General features: G+C 39.0%; 3 protein-coding genes and 1 long non-coding RNA gene across 6 annotated transcripts; 2 read left to right on the forward strand and 2 right to left on the reverse strand.

Annotated features, from left to right (window-relative positions):
* The first annotated feature begins 3,998 nt into the window (after positions 1-3,998).
* LOC141754082 (uncharacterized) lies at positions 3,999-8,100 on the forward strand. The gene is made up of 3 exons (XR_012590558.1): positions 3,999-4,222; positions 5,256-5,528; positions 7,964-8,100. It is a non-coding gene; the product is annotated as an uncharacterized LOC141754082 (long non-coding RNA).
* On the reverse strand, positions 7,141-20,059 carry pex1 (peroxisomal biogenesis factor 1). Its single transcript, XM_074612903.1, has 24 exons — positions 19,839-20,059; positions 18,194-18,340; positions 17,947-18,030; positions 17,655-17,769; positions 16,634-17,310; positions 16,395-16,514; positions 16,110-16,236; positions 15,823-15,929; positions 14,513-14,598; positions 14,291-14,423; positions 13,362-13,458; positions 13,103-13,273; positions 12,816-12,970; positions 12,546-12,732; positions 12,209-12,375; positions 11,174-11,308; positions 11,032-11,096; positions 10,162-10,304; positions 9,851-9,954; positions 9,456-9,632; positions 8,766-9,008; positions 8,321-8,515; positions 7,962-8,092; positions 7,141-7,435 (listed from the first exon to the last, which is right to left on the reverse strand). The coding sequence occupies exons 1-24, from the start codon at positions 19,944-19,946 to the stop codon at positions 7,351-7,353; spliced, it is 3,759 nt and encodes a 1,252-aa protein (XP_074469004.1). The 5' UTR covers positions 19,947-20,059; the 3' UTR covers positions 7,141-7,350.
* An 83-nt stretch (positions 20,060-20,142) lies between these two features.
* rbm48 (RNA binding motif protein 48) lies at positions 20,143-23,702 on the forward strand. 3 transcript variants are annotated; one of them, XM_074612904.1, is made up of 5 exons: positions 20,143-20,320; positions 20,446-20,636; positions 22,106-22,251; positions 22,509-23,086; positions 23,477-23,702. In XM_074612904.1, the coding sequence occupies exons 1-5, from the start codon at positions 20,192-20,194 to the stop codon at positions 23,537-23,539; spliced, it is 1,107 nt and encodes a 368-aa protein (XP_074469005.1). In that variant the 5' UTR covers positions 20,143-20,191; the 3' UTR covers positions 23,540-23,702. The 3 variants fall into 3 exon arrangements, with proteins under 3 accessions (XP_074469005.1, XP_074469006.1, XP_074469007.1); XM_074612905.1 differs by having other exon boundaries at positions 22,515-23,086; XM_074612906.1 differs by having other exon boundaries at positions 20,146-20,320; positions 22,521-23,086.
* clxn (calaxin) lies at positions 23,610-25,452 on the reverse strand. The gene is made up of 6 exons (XM_074612908.1): positions 25,294-25,452; positions 25,021-25,179; positions 24,421-24,525; positions 24,174-24,325; positions 23,862-23,966; positions 23,610-23,766 (listed from the first exon to the last, which is right to left on the reverse strand). Exons 1-6 carry the CDS (start codon positions 25,367-25,369, stop codon positions 23,719-23,721), a joined length of 645 nt encoding a protein of 214 aa, XP_074469009.1. The 5' UTR covers positions 25,370-25,452; the 3' UTR covers positions 23,610-23,718.
* Between the last annotated feature and the right edge of the window lie 378 nt (positions 25,453-25,830).

The raw sequence follows: 25,830 nt of genomic DNA on the forward strand, positions 1-25,830 counted from the left end.
TCCATAGACAATAAATTGGAGACTGATTTTGTGGACCCACACAATGTTTGTTTTGTTTTTTATACCCAAATGAGCTTTATTTTATTGTAGTGTTGTCAGCTGTGAATCAGAAAATGTTCCCATATAATCAGATCATTCCCCTGGCTGCTCTCAATGTCATCTAGAACATCTCTACCAATTAATTGTCTATGGAGCAGCTCCACACTTTGTACCCTATGAAATCACAAATTTGAGTTTTATCATTATAGTTTTTGGATTTGGGAGAGAGCTGTTCATGTTTACTAATCATTTTGAACTGTCTTAGACCAGAGGAATAACATGTATGAATGAAAATGACCCTAGTTCCCCTTTAAGGGTATTTCTGCTTTCTACTTTAAGGATAATTAAGTGAGAAAACTAGATGAGTAACACCGAAATAAAGCTGCATGTTAACAGGTTGGATAAATTTCCTGAACTGGCAGATGAGCGGTGGCTGTGGCTGCTCCTCCAGCTGCAGCACCTGAGGCCCTGGGCCGGGATTAGCAGGGCGAAATGATTGCATTAACCCAGACAAAGATCATCCCAGCAGAGTGGGAAACTGTGATTTAGATAAACGGATACAGCTCTGAAATTGATTTCCATGTCCACCCCAACAGTTGCTTAATCTCAGCTATCTCAGTAATGAATCTGAAAGTCTTATCTTCGCCGGTGGTTGTGTGGTGATTGATTGAAGAGACTGCTGCCAGTCAGTCAGCGTTTACAAGAGTTATACAAGCACACCAGGACTAATGCATTTCTAATGGGCGGCGAGGGGAGTGGTCTGCCAAGATGCGTTCACTCTGCATGAGGAAAAACTGTTGTAGATTAGAGGAAATCTAGTTGATTTGTATCACCAATTGCCAAATAGATACTTCTCTTCTTATTCTTGACCTTGGAAACAGCATTATAGGAAAAAAAATCTCACCTCAAGATGTATTTAGTAGCTGTTCTGGAGCTTTCAATTACATCATTGGATTTGTAGATGCCTAAATTTTCCAATATTTTAGAGCACTTTTAGGACTTTTCTTCCATTCTGGCTTATTCCTACACTGTAAAAAAAAAAAGGTGTAAAATAACGGAAATGTTCCGGCAGCAGGGGCGTCAAAAAATGTCTGTTAAAAAACTGAAAAATACTGTCCGTTAATTAACATCAATAAACTGTAAATTAAAACCAGTAATTATCTTTATATAATTAGCCTTTATTACTGTAATATTACAAGAAATATTATACTTTAACATATATTTATTGTTAGAATAGTCATACACCGTAAATCTAAGACCATTTACATATAAATCACAAATGAAACATGTAATTTTACGTTGCAAAAGCCCAAATTTACATTACATTTACTCTCAGAAGTTTTGCAAAACAAATCTGTATTTTTACAAGAAATATTTTTAGAATTCCATGAAATCCTTTTCTTCTAACATAAATTAATTGTTAAAATAGAGTCATAAACTTCTAAAAAACAGAATAATTATCTTTAAAAATGATCAAGAAAAGCTTAAATACAGATAATTACGATTGTGATTACAAAAAATACTGTAAATCTAAGACCATTTACATATAAATTACAAATGAAACATGTCACTTTTACAAAAAAATGTAAAATTTCTTGAAAAAAAACTGTTTTTTTACTTTGGAGTCAGGGCCAATAATAGTAATAATAATAATAATAATAATAATAATAATGGCTGCAGTTTAAAGTTCATTCTTGACCTTGGAAACCAAACTCCCCTTTTATGATGTTAAATAAGTCTTTCCTTGCTGTCAAAGTTGGGATAAGATGTCAAAAAGTACATATCAAAAACTATGTGAACTGGGGAAATACTTCATCCAGAACTTGTGTTTGTCGTCTAATTATGGGAGTTTGAATAGCTAAAGAACAATGGTGTCTGCATTTCTAAAATGCCTTACTTTTTTTTTTGCTTTTGTCATATTCCTGCAGGAAACACCTGTCAAGAAGAAACAAAACCTAACAGAGCTAAAATGGTCCCACAGTCACCTGTCATCTCTGTCTCTCACTCCATTTCTTTAATAAAACGTATACGTTTTAGACATTTCCCACCACTGCATTGTCTTTTTTGATGTCCTCTTTATATCACTACAGCACCTTCATCTCTCTTTCCACACATACACACAAAAGCACATCATAATCTTTTGTTCTATTTTTGGTGAAAAGCAGTCTCAGCAAGTGAACATGTCATACGCAAGTCTTTTGTTCTCCTCTGCGTCGCTCAGGATCTAATTCTGGTGAAGGTTGACACCTCTTGATGTTGTAAAATGGACGGGTGCTTTGTTGTAAACCGGAGCCCATGAATCACTCGGGATGGGTTTGAAGAGCGAGAGCACCACTGAGGAGGGGGAGGTGATGAAGAGGAGAGAACAAATGAGCTGAACTTTGCCTCAGGTGTCTGCTTTTGGACCGTGAGGTTCGCTCCTCTAATTGCTCTGGAGTTTTCGAAAGTCACCATATGTTTGGGCTTTGATAAAGAAGTCATGTGGGGGGAAATGAAAGACGGATGGTGATGTACTGAAGACCATAAGGGGATGTCTATTTGATGCACCAATAAATCTTTTAGATTTCCCCACTGCCAGCCAAACCCAAGGCTGCACCAAATGAAACAAATGCCTGATGGGTAGAGGGACTCTCCTCCAACCAAGTCACCTGATGGGTTCAAGACCAAGTCCAAGTTCGTTCGAGTGATTGGCTAAAGCTTGAAGTCCCGCGTGCAAACACTGAATTTGGGGAAACTGCTTTTGGTGTTTGTGCTGCAAAAACTTGGAACAGTTTACAAAATACATTCAAACTAAACACAAGTGTACATATAGGTGATTTTAAATCCATGATTACAAACCACTCCATTCTCGAATGTTTTTAACTGTTTTTAACATCGTTCTATTGTTGTCTGGCTGATTGCTTCTTGTAATCCATTAATTATGTTCTGTGTATATTCATTTTCTTTTATTGTACATTCTTTTATTGTACTCTGGACATCATTGAAAATGACGGCATGACCTCAATGATTCCTCGAGATTTAAATAAAGGTTGAGTGAATGAAAAAAGTGAGAAACACACTCCCAATTTGGGTTGCTCCCTAGCTACCCTTACCAAAATGAAGTTTATTCAAGTGTGTTATTAGTATACTTCTTTTGAACTTAAAGTAGGAGAGTATACATTCGGTTTACTTTTTATGTGCTTATCAAAGATATACTTATCAAAGGTATACTTAAGTATACTCATACTGACAAGTATACAGAAAAGTCTAAGTATATTTGGCTTATAAGCCCTCTTACTTAATCTTTTGATAGAGATATACTTAAAAAATGTTTAATTAAGACTTGAAGCGAGCCGTACTCAGACCACCTCCGGAGGAGAACAGTTTAGTACGGTTCGTTTCAGAACGGTCCGAGTTCTTTTGGAGTGTCCAAGCCAAAAAAGTGCTGACTAATCGCTCTGAGTTTGTTTGGAGGAAACTTAAGATCAATGTTGAAATAAATATGCATAATATACTGATATATTTTAGTCAAGATAAGGTTGGAAATAACATGCTGTATATGACACAATTTATTTATTTTAGGGGGGATATTTCATATTCATAAGACAAAGTGGTCAGGAACCAAGGCAACTTTCCTGCATTTTATTTATTAATTCAAACAGTATAGCACCATCATCTTCAAAATAATACTAAAAAAAAGCCATTAAGACTCTTAAATTATTATATTATGTTGAATATAACATAAACTCTGGCATTATGTACTATCTATTATTATGTATATGTAATTTTTTTTTCTTTTTGTCTTGATTTTCAATTGTCTAGGTATCTGTTTGTACCTCTGGTAATGAGTTAAATAATAATAATATATATATATTTTTAAATTGGTAATGGTAATGGTAATTTCCCTTTTGTGCAGTAGGTGGTGTGTGGAGTACTGGGTAATCACAGAGCAGGTGCGTTGTTTACCGGAAGAGGCGCGCAGGTTTTGCGCGCATTGTTCTCACGTGTAGCAGCAGCACCTGTTGAGCCATTTGTTTGTTTGTTTGCAAGTTACTACTTGATATATAAGTGCGTGTGAATCGCCGTCAACTCTGTGGATGAACCTGACTGTGTACAAATAAACACACTTGAGTTTGGCTGTAAGGACGTTTGGGAATGTGAATTATTCAACCGACATGCTGCACAAAAGCGACGCCTCAATAAGGTGAGTACCGGAAGGCCTGTAGCAGGTAGCAGCCAGTCAGGGGCTTGTTTCTTGTTTTTAGTCAAATTGAATGAGCTGTAATCTGGGGTTGATGGTCATCAAGAAGATGTTATTGCACATCTGTATCCAGAGGGTTGCATCAATATTTTTTTTACATACTATACTATCAATTTTTTTTCAACATACAATACTATGATTTTTTTTTTTTTTTACATACTATGCTGATTTTTTTCTACACATTATACTATGACATTTTTTATTTTTTCGACATACTATATTATGACTTTTTTTCCCCACATACTATACTATGACTTTTTTATTTTGTCGACATACTATACTATGTTTTTTTTTATTTTTCAACAAACTATACTATGATTTTTTTTCTACACACTATACTATGCCATTGTTTTATTTTTTCGTTTATAAAGGTTGCTATAGAACATTTTTAATGTTGTTTTTATATCATTCATTCCCCTCTCAGCTTTTAATAGCTCATATAATAGTTTTTTCCTGTTGTCTCCTGAGTTGATTTGCGAGATATTGCCCTGGTTTGTCACTGTGTCAAAGTAGTTATATGTTTTAGCTTTTGTATGAGAAACTAGGTCTTCTTTATGATATTTGTTTGTAATTTGTCTCGGTTAGTTCTTTTTCTTTATATCATCAAATTGATTTGTAGCTAGTACACCCTTCAGTTCTCCTACTCTCTGCTGAAGCTCTGTTTCCAGTTTTTGGCTTCTGTTTTGTTGGTGGAGTATGAGATTATTTTTCCTCTCATCACTGCCTTGGCTATTTCCCAGAGTAGTATATGTGAGGTTGTTGGAGAGACAAACACCATCTTTAGTGTGGTTTCATTAACAAAGTTAAAGTTTACTGTAGCGTGGTCGGAAATGTTAATGGAATGGATATTGACTTCTTGTGTCTCTGATGTGATTGATTTGTGAGGAAGTAATTGATTCAGGAGAATCTGTTTTATGTATTTTAAAAGATATTCCTGAAGTGACAGTTCTTCATTTCTGCCTTTGTCTCATCACAGGTGTTTGAGGAAAAAGTGACGGAGAGATCGATAAAGAAGGAGAGAGAAAAGTCTCCCATTGGGCCATTTTTTTCATGCTGCATTGTGTGGGATTGACACAAGACTAAGGCGAGCCAAATGCAGCCCTGTGTGACTATATTTACCACTGCAGAACCTGCCAGTGTTAGTGTGTGTAGGATGACGGCAGGCATAGCACTTCAATAGGAAAATATTGTCAAGATGGCTCGCTGCAACAGCCAAGGAACAGACTGAAGACTACTGTTGCAATCTCAGGTAAGACTCTCAGCTGTTTCAGATGCCCTGGGACCCTTCAATCAAGAATTATTGAGATGGAGAACCTGCAGAAAGTTTCTGCTCTAAAGGTTTGAAAGCAGGAAAGATAGGAAAGAACTGACGCAGCCAAAGAGCTTTAAAATTGGTTTCAAGTTGCTTATTGTCTTTCCCTTTGTCAGTAAATTGCTCCAGTTAATTCCTGAAGAGTGCACATCATATGCAATCTTTGAAGTTCATTTTTCCCCCTTTCTCTAATATATGGTTTAGCTTGATAGTTAAAATAACAAAAGTAAAATACTGTACTATATACTATAACTATACTGTAAATAATGTGACTGATGCTTTTCTTACTATGACTTTTTTCAGTATACCATACTATGACTTTTATTTTATTGAAATACTATACTGAGTTGTTTTTTTCTCGACATACTATATTATGACTTTTTTTCGACATACTATACTATGACTTTTTATTTTTTCGACATACTATACTATGACTTTTTTATTTTTTCAACATCCTATACTATGACTTTTTTCGACATGCTATACTATGACTTTTTTTTCGAAATATTATACCATGACATCTTTAAAATAAAAGTCATAGTATATACTATACTGACTTTTTTATTTTTTCGACAAAAAAAAAGTCATTGTATAGCATGTTGAAAACTTTCATGAGTAAAAAGACACAGTATATTTAGCATGTCAAAAAATGTCATAGTATAGCATGTCGAAAAGTTTCATGAAAAACGTCATAGTATTGTATGTCGAAAAAATTAAAAGTCATAGTATTGTATGTCGAAAAAATTAAGTCATAGTATTGTTTGTCAAAAAATCATAGTATAGTATGTCGAAAAATAAGTCATATTATAGTATTTAGGAAAAAAAAGTCATATAGTTTGATGAAAAAATAAGTCAGTATTATATATTGAAAAAAAGTCATAGTATAGCATGGCGGAAAACTTCATCAAAAAGTCATAGTATAGTATTTCAAAAAATTTCATGAAAAAAATTCAGAGTATAGTATGTCGAAAAAATAAGTCATAGTATTGTATGTCGAAAAATGTCATTAATAAAAGTCATAGTATAGTATGTAGAAAAAATAAGTTATAGTATAGTATGTCAAAAAAAGTAATAGTATGTTGAAAAAAAAAAATCATAGTATAGCTCGTCGAATGATTTCATGAAAAAAGTCATAGCATAGCCTGTCAAAAAATTTCATTAAAAAAATTCATAATATAGCCTGTCAAAAAATTTCATGAGTAAAGACACAGTATATATAGCATGTCGAAAAATGTCATGAAAAAAAGTCATAGTATAGCATGTCAAAAAGTCATAAAAAAAATCATAGTATAGTATGTTGAAAAAATAAAAAAACTCATGGTATGTTGAAAAAAGTCATAGTATGTAGAAAGTCATTGTATATCATGTCGAACAATTTCATGAAAAAAAAGTCATAGTATGTTGAGAAAAAAAACATACCTTACTATGACTTTCTAAAAACCTTTTATGACATTCTATACTATGACTTTTTATGTAATTGTTGTGACATACTAGCCTATATTCTGAAAACAATTCACAATCGGTGTCCAATCAAGTAATGCAGGCAAGATCCGTACAAAAATGTCATCTTTATTTGTAACTATTACATAATTTATCCTCTGGCATTATACATATATACAGTAATTACATTTTGATTAGATAAATGTCTGTCAGAATCAAGTCAGTAGGAAACATTAATTTACATGGTCTTTAAAGCTCCACTGATTGTTACATTTTATTAATGAATCACAGCTTTTATTATTTGATAAACTATGTCTGATCAAGCCAAAGTCACACGTTGTCCAGGTTTAAATGTAACTGAGTGAAGAGATTTTCCATCTCCTGCACCGCCAAAGGCTTCATACCTAAAGAAATAAAAAAGATTTATTTATTAAACAGTTTATTCATATGTATAATATAAAATACCATAGCCATAAAATACCAAAGACCAAATTTCATAGATTAATCTAACACAAGGAAGGATCTACAATATTTGTCTTTTTTTTCTTCTCAACTTTAAAAAGATGTTTATTCCTTCACTTGACAAAGTAATGTGATAAAAATGCAGAATTTTATCATATGAGAGGGATTATAATAATGATTCATATTCTTCTATTGCTGCTACTCGGCAACAGCTTTGAAACACCATTTTTTCAAATGTTTTTCATTTCCTCCTGTAGGTGAGACTCTAATTGGCTCATTATGTGCTTGATAAATTTCATAGCCAACTCAATCATTAACAGCTCACTTTTTTCCAAAATAAATGGACAGCTGTGAAACGATTTCTTTACTTCCTGGAGAGCAAACAGTTTTTGTTACAGTGGTTTCACATATCAATATTACCGTATTTTGCTGTGACAGCACAGTCCAATCTGTTGTCGTCTTACTCACAGTTTTGTGTATCTGTTCCAGTCGGCTTTGCTGATAGACGGTCTGGTCGCAGCCAAGGAGGAGTTCACATGAGCCTGACAAAGCAGCAGGCCCGGCTGACTGGAGGCTGAATGCACCCGGACACAGTCCTCCTACACACAAAGAAAACAGTAATAATGCACACAGTAGCTTACATTAGCAATCTAACACTGGTTCATACAATAGCTATGAGTAGAGTAGTATAGAATAATATAGTTTTAAATCAATAGAAGATTAACATAGAATGTAACTTGGCACTAAAGATGCAGTATTGAACAAAGCTATATAGAATCAGAATACAAAAGCATTCAGGTGTTTTCTTGTCCAATGTTGTCACTTACATTGGCTCTCTTGTAGTTTTTCTTGATGTTGTTAATGTCTTGTTGTAGGCGCTCCAGCTGCTCTGGGCTGAGCTCTTCGTACCCGCTCTGGAGAGAGGACATGTAGGCAGGGGGGAGCGAGCCGCCAGGTTCTCGACCTGATGCCCTTGTAAAGTCGTGGGTCATGGAGTTTGGTCCAGAGACGCACTGGGAGTTCTGTCAAGGGAGGCAGAAGAGAGATAGACTTTTACAAAGTACCCAGTGTCAATATAATAACATTTTCATTGAGATTGCTGTAGTTTTGTAATATTTTAAATACTATATATCTAGAAGTGAATTAATTCAGAGAGTTTGTTCCTAACCATGCTTAGTTAACTCAAAATTTGCTCTCATGAATTTTCTGCAAATTGAATCAGACATTACTCATGAGCTTCAGAAGAAAAGACTTTTTGCCAGCACTACTCACCAGTCCTGAAATCGGTGAATTCCCCAACTCTGACTCGTAGGAGCTTCCAAAGTAGATTCTCCAAACATTGCCACGATGTTGATCGTCTTCTGCTTGCAGCTCACTGGGCTCCAGGAGAACCATGGACTGGTCCAGAACCGCGCCTGGGTCCCCCTCTCCCACTGAATCATCTGAGCCACTGCTGTTGTTCGGGAAGATCATGGAGGACAGGCTCATGTCGCTGTCTGAGCCACAGGTCAGCTCCTGATTATCACCCAGAAACAGAGGACCAAAGTTTAGCTACAGAAGTACATGAGGGTTTGTAGTGCTCAAAAAACACAGACAAGAAAAGCGGCTTCACTGTGTTATTGCAGTTTAAACTCATTCTGCCTCTGGTAGCCCTTGCTGATTAACTTATTCAATCATATCCTTGTCAACATTGTTAGGGATCATTTCAATTTTGTTGTAAACTGATAATGAAATAACAAGTAGAGCAACTCACATGCTGGGATGCATACAAAACTCATCATTTAATTAGCCTCGAGGGACCAAAAAAAAAAACAGATTGGCTGCCTCAACATGAAACCATAAATAATTTGACAAATGGACTGGCCAACAGTTCCGTGCCTTTCTGCTCTATTAGCCCGAGGCAACCCCATCTCGACAAAATGAGCTCTTCAATAACTCATCTGTTAAGTACAATAGACTTACATGCGGCGTGCTGGAGCCCATGCTGTTGTGGACGGCCTCCAGCTGGGCGTTGTAGAGCAGGGCCTTCAGGTCTGCCCCGGTGAACTGCTCCGTTGCTGCTGCCAGCTGCTCAAGGTCCACGTCAGCGGTCAGGGCCATGCCGGCGCTCAGAGCCTTCAGGATCTCCACACGAGCCTCCTGGAAATGTAACAGTTGGATTTACTAGAAAGGACATGTCTTCACTGAACATTAATTTTATACCACACAAGTCTCCCCTTTACAGACATGCCCACTTTATGATAATCACATGCAGTAGTTACTATGAACAACCATGTGATTAATCGCGGTTAAATATGTAAATCGATTGACAGAGCTAAAAATTACAATTAGAAGTGGTTGATCTTAAAGCAACAGACCAGGTCAGGAGGGGGGCAGTAGAGGGACTTGTCCAGTCGTCCAGGTCTCAGCAGGGCCGGGTCAATCAGATCTGGACGGCTGGTGGCTGCAAGCACATATACACCTACAAAATGCAAACATGAAGGATTCTTATTTACTTTAAAATGAATAGTTTGTCATTTTAGGAAATATCTGTACACATGTTGGAGTTGGAATCTCATGACTGCAGCACTGATTAGTAAAATGTGCCAATAAAATCTGTGCCCTTAGCTCTTTAAAGTGGATTGTTATTATACAGAACTCATATGTAGTATACTGCTGTATGACCTACCCTGCAGTCCCTCCACCCCATCCAGCTGGGTGAGGAGCTGGTTGACCACACGGTCGGTTACACCTGTGCTGTCATGGCCCCTCCTGGGAGCCAGAGAGTCAAACTCATCGAAGAACAGGATGCATGGCTTGGCAGCTTGCGCCCTGGAGCAAACAGAGGAATCTCCATGAATATTTGTTAGTGGAGCTTACTATTATAAATATAATATTATAAATATTTGATGTTACTCATCATAACTAATAGCAACTATAAAAGTCTACTGGAGTCATATGGTGCTTTCACAAGCCATAGTCCGTTTGGCTAGTCCGAATCTACTTTTGGTTCGTTTTCTATTTAGTCTGGTTCGGTTTCACAGTGTACAAATTAAAGCGGACCAAATAAAAACATTAGCTGAGGGGCGTTTACGTCATCTCAAGAGAATTGCAGACTTTGAAATACTGCTATCAAAGTGTTTTCACGACGCAGCACTGATCGACTGTGCACATGAATCCCTTCTCCTCCACTTTATGACTTTAGAAACGTCACTATTTCTATGGACTGTATTTATCATATTCTGTATGTTCTCTTCGACCCAGATGTCAAGCAAACATCGGACTTCTGCAGAAGTCCAGGTCAGTCCTCTCTCACTCACGTTAACCTGTCGTTTATCTGTGTCCATCTCAACAAATGCCTGCACAGGCAGCCTGCGTGTTGGTTCGCTTTGAAACAGTCCAAAACCACCTCTCGCCAGTGGACTCAGACTGGTTGTTTTAGTCTGCACTGGAGTAAGATTATTGCGTTCACAAATGCCCAAACGAACCATACCAGAGTTTAATTAAAACAGACTATAAGCGCCTATAAGAAAGTGACTGAGTGTAAATGTTGACTAACCTCTGAAAGACATCCCGAACTCCCTGCTCACTAGCTCCGATGTACTTACTCAGAAGCTCAGGTCCCTAGAGAGAGGTAAATATTCTGCGTCACTGAAGATACAGGTTGCTCTGATTCAGAAAGACTGTCAGAGCCAGCCTACCTTGATGCTGATGAAGTTCATACCACTGTCTTTGGCAATAGCCCTGGCCAGCAGGGTCTTCCCTGTTCCAGGAGCTCCATACAGCAATATTCCTGAGCGATGGCGGATAGGAAGATTGGAGAACAGGACGGGATACTGCAACACACCAAAGACCCACAATCAGTTATCAAGAATTTACATTTTGTGTATTTTATACTTCAAGTCATTTCTGTTGGTCTGTGTAAAAGAAATTCCTTACATCCACCATGTTTTAATTTAAAATAACAATATAGAAAACTTAGGCTATTTATCCTTAAAGTTATATCATTATCATACATTATTATTAGGCCAATATAATTTTAATCAGGGGTAAACTTAAGTTGGCCAATATGGTGCTGTGAAGAACACTAAACAGTGAATATGCAAAATTTTCATCACAAACTTTGAGGTATCTACTGTACAAAGTGCACTTTCTTCTTAAAAAGACAGTTTTAAGTGTCCTAAGACTCCAATCACCAGACAGCCTTGTGTGTTTTCTAATAATTGTACTATTGTGAGTTATACAAGCAGTGGAAATAACAAAAATCTAATCATAAAATTACCTAGGAAATTGTGTTGAAACTTGAAAACGTTCATCATTTATCACCTCTTTCAATCATACATTTTATTAAAAAAGGAAATTGTTTGCACATTTATTGTTCTGGGTGAAACAGAGTGGTGGAGATAAATTCAGAGGCTTTGAAAGTAAACTGAATAAGAGATGGATTTTCTTGTGAATTTGACTTTAATCAAATAAATTAGTTTCTGTTTGAATAAAATCAATTAGTCTGCATTAATTACTTAAATATTACCCCTTTTAATAGCTTATTTTTTACAACAATCAGCAGCAATTTTGGTGTTGAAATGAGAATTGGTAATACATGATAAATGCATTGTCATCACATTCACTTTTAATATTTAATTTATCACTTCTGTTCCTCCTGTATGGCACAGTAGTGCTTCCATCTGACCGAAAACACACCTGGCTATCTTGTGATTATTCACACTGACACTGACCTTAGCGGGGAGCATTATGGTGTCCATTAGCTGCTGTCGCACCTCCCGCAGCCCCCCCACCCTCTCAAGCCCAACTCCACTTGGGGTGTGGAGGTCTACACCCCACAGCGAGGGAGGCGTGAATCCCTTGAGAGCCTGCACAAAGTCCTTCCACGACAGGCACACACCTGAGACATGGAGCACAAACAAATAATGTGTGAAAGTGGCATAATAGACGAGCATTAGCTTGATTAGAGACGTGAAGCAAAGAACATAAAGAACACCTGGAAATCAACTTTAAATAAACAACATGGGAATGAATTATTAATCATTTTAGTGTAACCAAAATCTTTGTTACCCTGGTCGCTGTGTCCTTTTTGTACAGTGTTGGCATGGACAGCCCGCTCCAGCAGTAGTACAAGGTCTTGGGGTGTGTATCCCTCCGTCTCCTTGGCAACAGCTGCCAGGTCTAGAGTCTGTAAGGTCTCCTCAGATAGGCTGGTTTTTCTGAGTATCAGACGGCCCAGGATTTCTGCTCTTTGAGCCTACAAACAAGATATCTGGTTTTTACTTTTTACCTTTTCCAGTGTGTGCTTATCTGTGTGTGTGTGTATATTTGTGTGTTAACCTGGTCTGGTGGCAGGATGTGTGCAAAGCCCTGGATGAAGTGGGACCCATGCACCTCGGTCAGGGAGGGGTGGAGGGAATGCTCACTGCGGCTGGTGATGATCAGACACACCAGGCTGGAGTGAACCAGCACCTCATCCACCACGTCCTTCAGACCTGCAGCCGCAAACAGACAAGAGGAAGCAGCATCAAGACCTCTGACAATCATCTATCCTGCCAGTGAACATACATGACGACAGATATTCCCCCCCCCAAACACACAAATAAAATAAAGAATTCATGGTTTACTCTGTGCAATGTGCTGTTGCAGCAGCGCCTCGGCACCGTGCTCGTGCTCTGGTGAGGTTGGCGCCGCAGTCATATGGTCCAGGTCATCAAGTAGAACAACTGAGGGCTGCCTCCACTCTGCCTGTTCAAAAAGATCCTGCAGCATCTGTCTCACCGTTTCTGCCCTTTTGCCTGAAAAGAAAAGGAACACAATTTCTATGATAAATACATTCAACTAGATTTCTTTGATACAAAATATCAACATGGAGTTTCTTTTAACCTTGTAGTTTTTTGCAGTCCACCAGCTCCACATGTGCATCCAGATCTTCTCTAGCTTTTCTACAGAGGGCTCGGGATAGAATACTCTTTCCGCTTCCCTGTGAGAATACATAACAATAAAGAACATGTTACGTAGTATACAAAAGTATACAAAAACAATAATGTTAAAAGGTCCAGTGTGTCCAGTAGCAATAGATGTCCTCTCCCGTCTAGAGTAGAGTAGGTAATTTGGAGAACAGAGGAGCCAGCGCGTAAAGTGTGTATGTGTGTACACGTGGGAAGTGAGTGGTGATGGTGAAGCGAGAGACAGAGAACAGCGGCGAGTGTGTGCAGTGGAGCAGAAGACAGAGTTAGTTTGGCTTTCAGAATATCAAGTGAATGTTCAGTGGAAGTTGCAGTTTGTGCAGAAATAAATGCTGCAGCTCCTCAAGACCAACAGAGGTTTCCCCTGTCCTGTTTCCCAGCGGCTGATTGGAGTGACAGGGTTTACCTCCGAAGCGAGTAACGTTATAGACTCCGGCCTAAGCAGGAAAAGTTAACAAGGTGGTTTGTCCGTTCTGGGCTACTGTAAAAACATGCGGAATGCTCCGCAAAGAGGATCTGCTCACTATGTAGATATAAACAGCTCATTCTAAGGTAACGAAAACACAATAATTCTTATTTGCATGTGATTATACACTGAAAAAAGCATATTTATTAATATTATATTAAATTTCTGCCAATAGATCCCCCTAAATGTTACACACTGTTCCTTTAAGGACAAAAATGCAGTAAAATACATGGTTACTTTGCAGTCTGTCTGACAAAATCAGCACTCTACTGTACATGAGTTCTTCAAAATCATTATAGACATTTTAATTTACTCTCTGTAAAGTGTAGAAATATCTGTGCCGTAAGCAGTGTTATTATAATGGTTATGTAAAGAGATACCTTAGCACCAGTGATGAGTAGAGCTCCTCCTTGGAGTCCGCGCCCAGTGGTACCAAGCTCTCTTGAGAGGGGACTACCCAGAAGGCTGTGGGAGATGAAGTCAGATCCAGTCCTACTGAGCTCATTGATCCCACTGGGGAAAGGAGTGAGAGATGTAGAGAGAAATTAATGCTGTTGTTTAAACCAGACACAGGCTTACAAATAGCTGCAGTACACGCTTACCCAAGACTACTGAGGGAGGGAAGCTCTGGGTTGGGCATTTCAGCAATAAATTTCACAGCTGGCAATGTCACTGGCTCTCTGTCTACCTGTAGGCGACACATAGTGTGAGCAAATTGAAACCGTGGCAGCATCACAGAGGCTTTGAGATATTCTGTTTTACTCTGCATGAAATTATGCACAGAAAAACGGCATGCAGCAATCTGTTTTATAAAGTATTATAAAGAATTAAAGATGTCTGTGATTCTAATCCAGTACACTTTTTGTCCGTTCTGTGTGTGCACATAAAAAGAATCCGGTGTTCATACACAGCCCTGGCTCTGTAAATAGGAAACAAACAAAGTGGCTCAGACCGAGCTGTTAGGGTTGAACCGAATGTAATTTATTTATATTCAAAGCTTCTATTGAGGTTTTGGAATGAAGCCCCGAATATCCGTCAGGTGCAAGCCTTCCTTTGTGTGTGTGTGCAGCAGCAAGCGGGAGAGCAGACAGTTTTTGACCGCAGTGAAAATGTTTTTGAAAAGGTAGATGCCAAAATAAAATATGGATTGAAGCAGAATATTTCATTAGATAAAAACATGTTGTGAATATTGGAAATGATTAGCCTACATCTAGGCTCTCTTTTTTCTATACATTTTGAGTTTTGGACTGAGGACTGAGACAACGGCACAAACGCGGCGGCACCTGCTGTATTTGTATTTGTGTTTTTTTAATGATTTATATAGGCTACAGAACAAGCTTATAGATTAAGCATTTATAAGGGCATGGAAAAAAAAGATGAACAGAGACACACAGTGACCATGCGGCCACTTTTTATGCCAACACACACAAAGCAGAACTACTAGCTCTCTGAACGTGGGATTTCCCGATCCTGCAAGCACTCCCTTTACCAGAAGGAAATCCTGCAGGATGCCCTCCTTCCGCATCACTGGAGCAGCTGCACCGGCACCGCTTTATCACCCATAGCTGTCAGAGACCCGCTCCAAGGCCTCCAGCCCACACACACACACACACACACACACACACAAACAAAAGAAGGCTCGCGACTAATGGACATTCTAGGTTTCATTTGAAAACCTCAATAGAAGCTTTGAATGTAAAAAAATGCATTTGGTTCAGCCCTAGTGAGCTGTTTGTTTACCATTTACAGAGCCAGGGCTGTGTATTAACACCAGATCTTTTTTCAGCACACACACAGAACAGACAGACAGCCAGCAGACCGTGCGGAGATATTCGCTGAATTTGACAAAAAGTGTTTTAGAATCACAGACTCCACCTTTAATGGTCAATTTACATGACATGCATGCTTGTACCTGTATGTTTTCCTTCTGGATAACAGCGGGTGATAGTGAAAACAGCTGGTCTGGAGGGTCACTCTCTGGTTCCGGTTTCAGAACAGTTAAAGCAAACTCTAACTTTGCTATAAATAAGAAAAAAAGGTGGGAGAACAGTGATGTTTTATTGCAGCTGAAAGTCAATTTTAATGTGTGCATTATGTGATTTTTAGCCTCTTTGGTATTCAGTAAATTAGTAATTTTTATCATAGTGCCATCGGTGGATTTGTACAATAACTTGTAAAAGAGGAGTACAAATGAATCACCGTCAGTTCCATGTAGGAGGATGGTGCCAGACCGTGCAGTCAGACAGGCTAAAGGTTCATGACTCTGAGTGTGCAGCCAGCCAAGGAACGCTGTCTGGATCTCCTCATCATCGTCCTCCTCCTCCGGCTGAAGAGAAGATGTCAAATATCACATGGACATAAGAGGTACATTAAATCATATGCAGCTTTGACAATTTACCAGTTTGAGGACTAATAGCTGAATAAATCTAATGAAACAAAATCTCTAACCACACTGTAACCAGATATGAGTACTCCAGCACTCACCAGAGGTATTAGGGGCTGTAGGCGAATAGAAGAGGCTACTTTGATGGTTGATTTGACTGGATTAATTCTAACTGTTGAATGTGGGATGATATTCAACCTGATGGCCAGGGGCTGTGGGATCTGAAAATCATAAGTATTATATGAGATACGACAGCATATAAAGAAACAGATGACTGCGAAAACGTAAAAGTACCATCATTAATCTTAGGTTAGAGTAAATAAATGAACAGCACACTCACCCATACTCTTCCACTATGAATCTCTCCCTTGCTGTGACGTCTTCCCTTTTGTGCTAGCTTGTCAGTACCATGGCACACCACCATGACCACCATGGCTTCCTCTTCTTTCATCACTTCTCCTCCAGCAACTTTAGTATCTACCGTGTTCTTCTTTTTCTCCATGGCCTGCTTGGCTCGGTCTCTCGATTCTTTAGGGGAGAGAACTTTGGAGAGCATGCCATAAGTCACTGGAGACTGACCTGCAGTTGGCCCAGCATTCAACCCGTGGCTCCAAGGAAATAAGTGAACGACGGCAGTTGCAACGTGGCTCATAGTGCAAAGAGAGTCTGGAGGTGCACCGCACACTCTGTAGATAGAATCAGTGAGGAGGGCGGGGACGTCGGGTACAGGTGGTAGCTCTTTAACCGGGTCATAAGTACCCTTTATCATATAGCGTAGCAGGCTCTTCAGGTCAGCTATTCCACCCCACTGGTGGCTTTGAGGTGCAGGGGAGATACTTTCTAATGGTCCTGAGGGGGAGGAAGGATCCACATTTTGCTGTCTGTGAAAACGCTGCTCCTCGCCGTTTCTCACTGGAGAACCATTAAGGTCGTCAATTCCAGGGCGGCTCTTAGGAGAGACAACCAGTTCTGTGAACTGCTCCAAGCGACCATAGGGCACAGAGGGCGAAAGCGATGCTGCACAGAGTTAAAAACAGATCATACTGTGTTAATGAATACTGTCCCTGGATATGACCAATACATCAAATTTAAACAAAAAGAGCTGAACAGACACTTAAGTAAGTAGGCTTAACTAGTTGAAACCACAGAACCACACGTTTTAGGATTATTACTTAATGGAACATTCAATGTTTGCTCTTCATAAATATGTTTTTTCAGAGCACCGATACAAACAGAAAGGCATCAGAGTGCATGTTCGGTATCTTTCTCCCCATGAATTTCCAAGTTTGGAAGAAGACGAGGCAGATTTAACAGACTATTTGCTACAAACAAAAGATAATAATTACTGGATTAACTCTGACCTATTTGGATGTAGATGGCTGTGTGGCTGTCCACCCACACAGGAAACACGGCATTTCGGAAAACAACTCTGATCTGATCCAACAGCTGCTGCTCCAGAGCTGCACTGTGGAGCTCCTGGGGGTGTCAGTCACAGAAAACAGACGATCAAATATTGTTTGATGTGAATTTGGGTCACAAGTCTATCCCTGGTGTATTCCTTTGTAGTGGGAGGATTGTCAGACAATACATTTACATATACAGTATATTTTTTCATGAAAACATTGGGTTACTGTTACTGATTAAGTCACCCACCAAGATCTCCCAGTCATCAGATGACAGAGGCTCCACATTCACTTGATGCACTGATGAGACCTGGTGACATGGTCTCAGGAAGCCCTGAGGGAAACCACACAGCCAGTCAGTCAATACAAACACCTAGTCAGCCTAGACAGTAACTGACAATTAAGTTAAACTGTCAAAAGACTGTGTCGTGTAGAGATTATGGACTATTCTGATGGGAAACGGAGCACAGAACAAATTGCTCATTGTGGAGCCGTACCTGCTCTCCATCTATCAGGCCAAGCTTTTCTCCCAGTTGTCGACACAGCTCCACTTTATGGCTGTCCAGACTGGAAGAAGTTCTGTTTTGAGTCCAGCTGAGGAACACTGGACATCCATGGCCCCAGGACAACTCCAAAGCCTGGTTCTGAACACAGATAAACAAAGTTTTTGTTGTTGTACTTTTTGAATGCCATGGCACTTTATCTAATAAATGTCTGCATCATAATCATCCTCCTTTTCTGCAAATTTTACACAGATTCAACCATAAGAGTGTAAAGATGTCAAACTGGAGGAGAGGAGGGTTGAGCCAATAATTCTCCACACTAACTGGCCAAGCAGAAAAGGAGGAAGGCTTGTACAATTGCCATGCAAACTATCTCACTCATGTACGCTCTTTCACATCATCATCTGAAAGATAGTGTTCTTTGTGGATTTATAAAGATGTTAATTGACCACAGTGAAATAGGATACAGTAAGATGCAGTAATTTATAAGAATGCTGTGGCATTTACCCAGTCTCCTGTTCCATCTAAAATGTTAAGTTTTGTCACCACCAAGTGAGACTGCAAGGGAACTACTACTAAAAGTCAAAATGGAATAATAGTGAAAATACTAATTACAATCGCACTGGCATCTTTGAAAAATGTTTAATATCTGCTTACTGATGTTTGTTAAGAGTTACTATTGAATTGTTATTAAACCAAAAGGAAAAAACACATGGATTGAATCTCCCATTGCTACTGCTAACACTCAACTCTTTCCTACCATTATGTCTGACTGACATATAGTTAACTGTATATCCAATCCTCTGATGGGTCTCTCGTAAGATGTCTTCAGCAGAGCATGTCATGTATCACTAAGAACTTTATGCCAGTAAGCACACTGGCATAAGAGATAGATAGATAGATATAGATAAATAGGAAAACAGATATTCTTTCATACTGATGAGGCTGTCGTTGTCTTTGTCAAATGTCCTGAAGACTATAAGGGACAGAAACAATCACAATACTCTGCATCCTGCTGCTGCTTATCCAAATATTAAGCATTTGTCATCCTGCACACTTGTAATGTAGATAGATAGATAGATAGATAGATAGATAGATAGATAGATAGATAGATAGATAGATAGATAGATAGATAGATATAGTAACTTTATTGATCCCGAGGGAAATTCAAGTTTCCAGGATCACAGTTCCATATTGCAAAACATGTTAGTAAAAAGGCAGTAAAAAAGTTAATAGTACAAAGTACAAAAAAATATACCAGATATAAAAATACAAGGAGATGAAGAAAACTGTTAAAAGACAATATAGTGCAGGGTAACATCTGTAATACACGACTATTAAAAAGTGCAGAAGAGACTGTTAAAGTGAGTATAGTGCAGGGTAACTCCAGGAGCTCAGTCTAAAGTGCACTGTGTGTATTATGATCTGTCCTGCAGACATAATGAACCTAGTCTTGACTATTCTTGTAAATGTAGGTTAACTTAGCTAAGTTAGACAAGTGGAGGTAACTTTGACAGCAACGTAAAAAGGGAAAGAATTAACAACAGGCTGACATTTATAGCTTGAAGGTTGTTTCAACAGACTAAACTCCACTAGTGTTAGCTGACTGGATAGCTAGCTAAGCTAAGCTAACTGTTACCTCGTTCAAGGAAAGATGAGAGATCAACTTCGAGGAGAGATGAAGAAAGCAGGTTTTTGCGTTGTTAAAAACAACAGTTACGGGTTGAATGCCCTGATTACTAAACATGATCTCCACATGGCCTGACTAAAGCTCTGTAAAGACAAGACTCTGCTAAATGTACAACAAACTCCGAGCCGATCGATGTGCTCCGAGTGTGCTCCTAGCTAGACCAAAGCAGCTGATAATCAAGCCGAACCACGTTTCAAAATAAGATATTACACGTAGAAACGCAATAGGTGCGTGCGTATTAGAGAGAGAATGTGCTCTTATTTTGAAGTGTGTTAACCCGGAAACGGTGTCTAATCAGAAACATGGCGGTGCCTGGCAACAACAGATCAGGCTGCTGGGGCGGTCCAGATGTTTATAAACACCACGAACAGAGGAAGATATGCATCTCTAGACCTAAATATAGAGAGGGGAGGAAATCGAAAGCTGTTAAGGTAAGAATATGATCAATATAAGTAAGTTTTGAGACCCTGCGACTCCTATCTGGAGGGTAAACGTCCCTGTGTGGTTAACACATTGTGGAGCATGTGTCATAGTATGTGTCTTGTGATCCATTAAGGTGTACACCATCAATCTAGAGTCCCGTTACCTGATGGTGCAAGGGGTGCCAGCCATCGGAGTGATGACAGAGCTGGTCCAGCTGTGTGCCCTGTACGGAGCTGTGGAGGAGTACAGGCCGCTGGACGAGTACCCTGCTGAGGAGTTCACTGAGGTCTACCTGGTCAAGTTCCAGAAACTCACCAGCGCCAGGTACATTACAGGGTGTAAACACACCGTGTTCATTATACTAACTGCACTGGCAAGGTTTAATTAGGGCTGGGCAATATAATTCAAACTTTATTTCAGACACACAGGAGGGTCCATAGCAATAAAAGAAAAGAAACAAAAAACATATAAGATAAGACCACAGCAGTTCATCATTCAATTCATATGTAGGCTATCTCACCAGTGTTTATTATGAGCCTGGATGAGTACAGAGTGCAGCTCTTGCTTGGGCTGGTTAAAGCCTCTATGAAGCTGTTCTCTGACTCATCCAAACGACAAATAAAATTATACATCAAATGTCTTACAAGTGCCTCACATGTGGGAATACCAGAGGACATAAACAGTTGACTGGCACTATGTCATCTGGGGACCCGAAGCAACAACCTCATTGCATCATTGTAAGCCACTATGAGCCTTCGCATACTACTTTTCTTGTAACTAAACCAAAGATGAGCTGTGTACAAAGGCGTGCAGAAAACTGTAAATAATGAACATTTTACATTTTTCAGAACACATACTGAACTTACGAAGCAACATATTTGCCTGAGCATGTAGTTTACAGCACTGTCGATAGATATCTATGTCATCATTCCAATCATCAGTGAGAAAATGGCCAAGGTGTTTTATTTCCTTGCATGTTGTTAGAGGAATATCGCACAAATGAAACACAGGAAGAACTAATTTCTTATCTTCTCTACTTCTGACTATCATCACATTACTCTTTTTGGCATTAAATTGAATGTCGTAGTCTTTGTCTTTGCCGTATTGTGAGCACACCTTCAGTAATTGCTGCAGCCCAGCACTATATGGACTGAGAATTACCAGGTCATCAGCAAACAGAGTTTCCAACAAGACACCCTGTGTTATACTCATTCAATTGTTTCGATAGGTCATCCATATACACATTGAACAAAATAGGAGACAAAATACCACCTTGGCGAACACCATTATTGACATGAAACGGGGAAGATACAGCATTGCTCCATTTAACCTGCATTGTTTGATGTGAATACCAGAAAACTAGTATTCAAAGTATATACTTTGGAACACCTCTGGCAAGTAGTTTCAGGAATAATTTTTCGTGATATATCGATATTATATTGATATCATGATATGAGACTAGATATCGTCTTAGATTTTGAATATTGTAATAAGTGTTGTCTTTTCCTGGTTTTAAAGGCAGCATTACAGTAAAGTAATGTGATTTTCTGAACTTACCAGACTGTTCTAGCTGTTCTATTATTTGCCTTTACCCACTTAGGGATTATATACACATTAATTATGATTATTTATCAGAAATCTCACTGTCTAAATATTTTTGTAAAAGCACCAATGGTCAGCCTTACAATATTGTCGTGATTTCAAGGTATTTGGTCAAAACTCTTGTGATGTTATATCACCCAGCTTTAAGAATAGACTTGCTAAATAATTTTGCTTTAAACTTTCTGTTTCAGAGCAGCCAAACGACACATGGATGAGAAGGGTTTTTACGGTGGTGTGCTGCATGTGTGCTACGTCCCAGAATATGAGACGGTAGAAGACACCAGGCTGAAGCTGCAGGACAGGAGGAGATATATAGTCAGGACTGTTCAGAATATAGGTACATCAAATATATACTTACTCTTAAAGAAAACACTAATAAACTGATATGTGATATATTATTTTGTAGATGTACATATTTACTATATTGTATGTTCTTCTACTTTCAATGCATTTTTATTTGAAATAAGTCAGATCTTTTATTGCATTCAAATGTTTCATATGCTGTAGTTTCATTTTATCTTTAGAGTTGGAATGACGAAAAAACATGAACTATTTGTTGATACGTTTTTTTTTCCCTCTAATATTGTTACAAAGCAAGAGAAAGAGAAAGAGAAAGAGAACAGAAGGAGGCTGCAAATGAGGAACCCACATCATCAGACACAGCCACCACATCAGAGACGGTCACCACCAGACATGATAAAACCTCTGACAATGATAATAAACGGAACACTTCAAACATCTGCCATTATTCAGGCTTTCCTCTACTGCCATTACCTCCCCAAGAATATCATTACTACAGCAGGCATAAAAATCAGCATGGGACTATACCAACTGAGGACAAAATGGGGACATTACATAATGCCATCATTGACACAAAACAGCAGCAAGCACAGAGTTCGAGCTCCAGCCAAACCTCTTCAGGCGGAGACCGAGGCACAGAACACAGACTGACCTCAAATCAGTCCTCTGCAGCTGCCAGATTTGTCCCTAGGACCACACACTTGGAGAACAGGAAACGCAAGAAGGAAGAGGCTGCAGAGCCCTCAATGACTGATGTTACTAGAAACAATGAGCCACTTATTGGGCCAAAGCTGCCAGAACCTCCTAAACTGGACATGGAGGATGTGTCTCTGAACACAACTGTAGACCTGATCAGGAACACAATGAAAAAGGTATCCTACAATCTGATTTTTTGCAGTGGTGGAAGAATTACTTGGATCTTTTACTTAAGTAAAAGTACTAATACCACGATGTGGTACTAGATCATATGTTTATTTTCTTCTAACTAACTAGTAACTATATCTGTCAAATAAATGTAGTGGAGTAAAAAGTATGATATTTCCCTCTGAAATGTAGTGGAGTACAAGTATAAAGTAGCATAAAATGGAAAATACTCAAAGTACACATATCTCAATTCTACTTAAGGACAGTACTTGAGTAAAAGTACTTAGTTACTTTCCACCACTGATCTTTTGATAGAAATTCAGAATAAAACTAATTCTTCACCCTAGCTTTAATACCTGTATTTGTCTGAGTAAAATCAGTTTTGTTATTGTTTTCAGGTGGAATCCGTTCCTGACCTCAAACCAGTGGAGAAAAAGATGAAACCACGTCGTCGGATTTGATTAAGCGAGCTGCCTCGATGCTGGAATTTATGCAGAGATTACTACTGCTACTTTAGAAAATGACCATTAGTTCCTCTTGCCAGTTTGTTTTATTTACAAATTTTGCACCACAATGCAAGCAGCTACTAACATTTGTATTAAAGACTATATTTCTGGAAATTAACATGAATGTGTTTTCTTCATTGTTCCAGTTCCTGAAATACATGCTGCTCAAACATCTCAATACTCTGAAAATAGAGAAAAATACAGTGTAAGATTAAGAATTTCTGACTTAGAAATTTTAATAATTACAGTTTTCCAACAGCTTTTGATTTGTGATTACCGTGGTGTCGGGGAGGCAGGTTCCAAAAGCCTCAAGTAATAGATTCTCCTCTTGCACTGCCTTTTCAAAGTCATCGAAAGATAGTCTGCCATCGTGGTCAAGGTCCTGCAAAAATAAACAATGTGCTCAGAGCCAGTTGTGTACGAGATATGTACAGATCCGAGAATGTTTTTACTCATTGCCCTCTGAAACACTAAAATGTGTCACCTGTTTGGAGGTTTGATGAGGTGATGTGGAGAACATACTGCATGCAGAGGTAAAATCAAGGTATAGACATTTAAACCCACAGACCAGCAGCATCCATCCACCTACCATCTTCTTGAGTGTGATCTCCACCAGGTCTTTGATCCCTTCATCAGGGTCCTCCTCTGTGGGCTGTCTGATGAGGCTGTTCTTCAGCATGTGAAACATCTCCTCTCTGGTGATGTAGCGGTCGCCATTCAAGTCATACACATGAAAGCAATCTGAGCCATGCAAAGAGGGAAGAGTTATAACCTGGATAATAGCTTGTAACTTCTGTGTGGATGTCTGAGCACTGAAAGTAAGGCTGAGAGCTTACATTTGATTTTTTCATTCAAGGTCCCTCGAAGGAAAACAGACAGTCCTTCAATCCATTCTTTCATACTGATGAGGCTGTCGTTGTCTTTGTCAAATGTCCTGAAGACTATAAGGGACAGAAACAATCACAATACTGTGCATCCTGCTGCTGCTTATCCAAATATTAAACATTTGTCATCCTGCACACTTGTAATGTAGCTAGATAGATAGATAGATAGAAACTTTATTGATCCCGAGGGAAATTAAAATGTCCAGCATCAAAGTTCCATAATGCAAAACATGTTAGTTAAAGGCAGTAAAAAAGTTAGTAGTGCAAAGTACAAAAAAATATACCAGATATAAAAATACAAGGAGATGAAGAAAACTGTTAAAACTGAATATGGTGCAGGGTAACAGCTGTGATACAGGACTATTAAAAAAGTGAATATAGTGCAGAAGAAACTGTTAAAAACTGAATATAGGACAGAAGAGACTGTTAAAAGTGAGTAGAGTGCAGGGTAACTCCAGTAGCTCAGTCTATGAAAGTGCACTATGTGCATTATTATCTGTCCTGCAGATGTATAGCCTATAAATATAATATCGATCTGAGTAGAGGGATTACCTCCATCCATGATCATGTCGTCGGTCATCCCAAAGATGTTGTGCAGTATGCTCCTGAACTTCCCTCTGTCCAGGCCGGGGACTGCTCTACCGGGGACAGCCGGCTCGCTCAGAGACACGTTAAACTCTCGGATGAGGCACTCCACCTCTGTTTTACTGACTGGGATCATTGAAACAGTGGCTGACATTTAACATCACATTACATTAGCTGTGCGGAAGGTGACTATCTTAGCATGAGATAAAAGTGTACGGTAAGTTTGAACGCAATACTCACAGTGCTCCACTTGTTTTGAGAGTGTTTCAGCGAGCGTTTGTATCACCTTTCTGTTCATAGCAGACATTTCTGCCATTTTTAAAAGGTGCTACACGCCGGACAGACACAGGAGCAGCACAAGTCCACCAGCAGCAGCGATGTTGTTGACATCCCGTCACCGAGGCAACCAAGCATAGCATTCAAACTATTGTCTTATACGGGTTAAAGGTCCCATATTATGCTCATTTTCAAGTTCATACTTGTATTTTGTGTTTCTACTAGAACATGTTTACATGCTGTAATGTTAAAAAAAAACGTTTATTTTCCTCATACTGTCAGCCTGAATATGCCTGTATTTACCCTCTGTCTGAAACGCTCCATTTTAGCGCTGCTCCCCAAGTGATCCACAGACAGACTCAGGAAATCTTTTGTCCCCCGAGCCATCAAACTGTACAACACCTCTCTAGGTAGGGAGGGAGGGGGGGGACGACGACAAAGGAGGACGGTCTGCAGGACAGATAATAATGCACTATACTTACTTTTTTTTTTTAATAGTCG

This window comes from Sebastes fasciatus, chromosome 17 (genome assembly GCF_043250625.1).
Source record: "Sebastes fasciatus isolate fSebFas1 chromosome 17, fSebFas1.pri, whole genome shotgun sequence".
Classification (NCBI taxonomy): Eukaryota; Metazoa; Chordata; class Actinopteri; order Perciformes; family Sebastidae; genus Sebastes; species Sebastes fasciatus.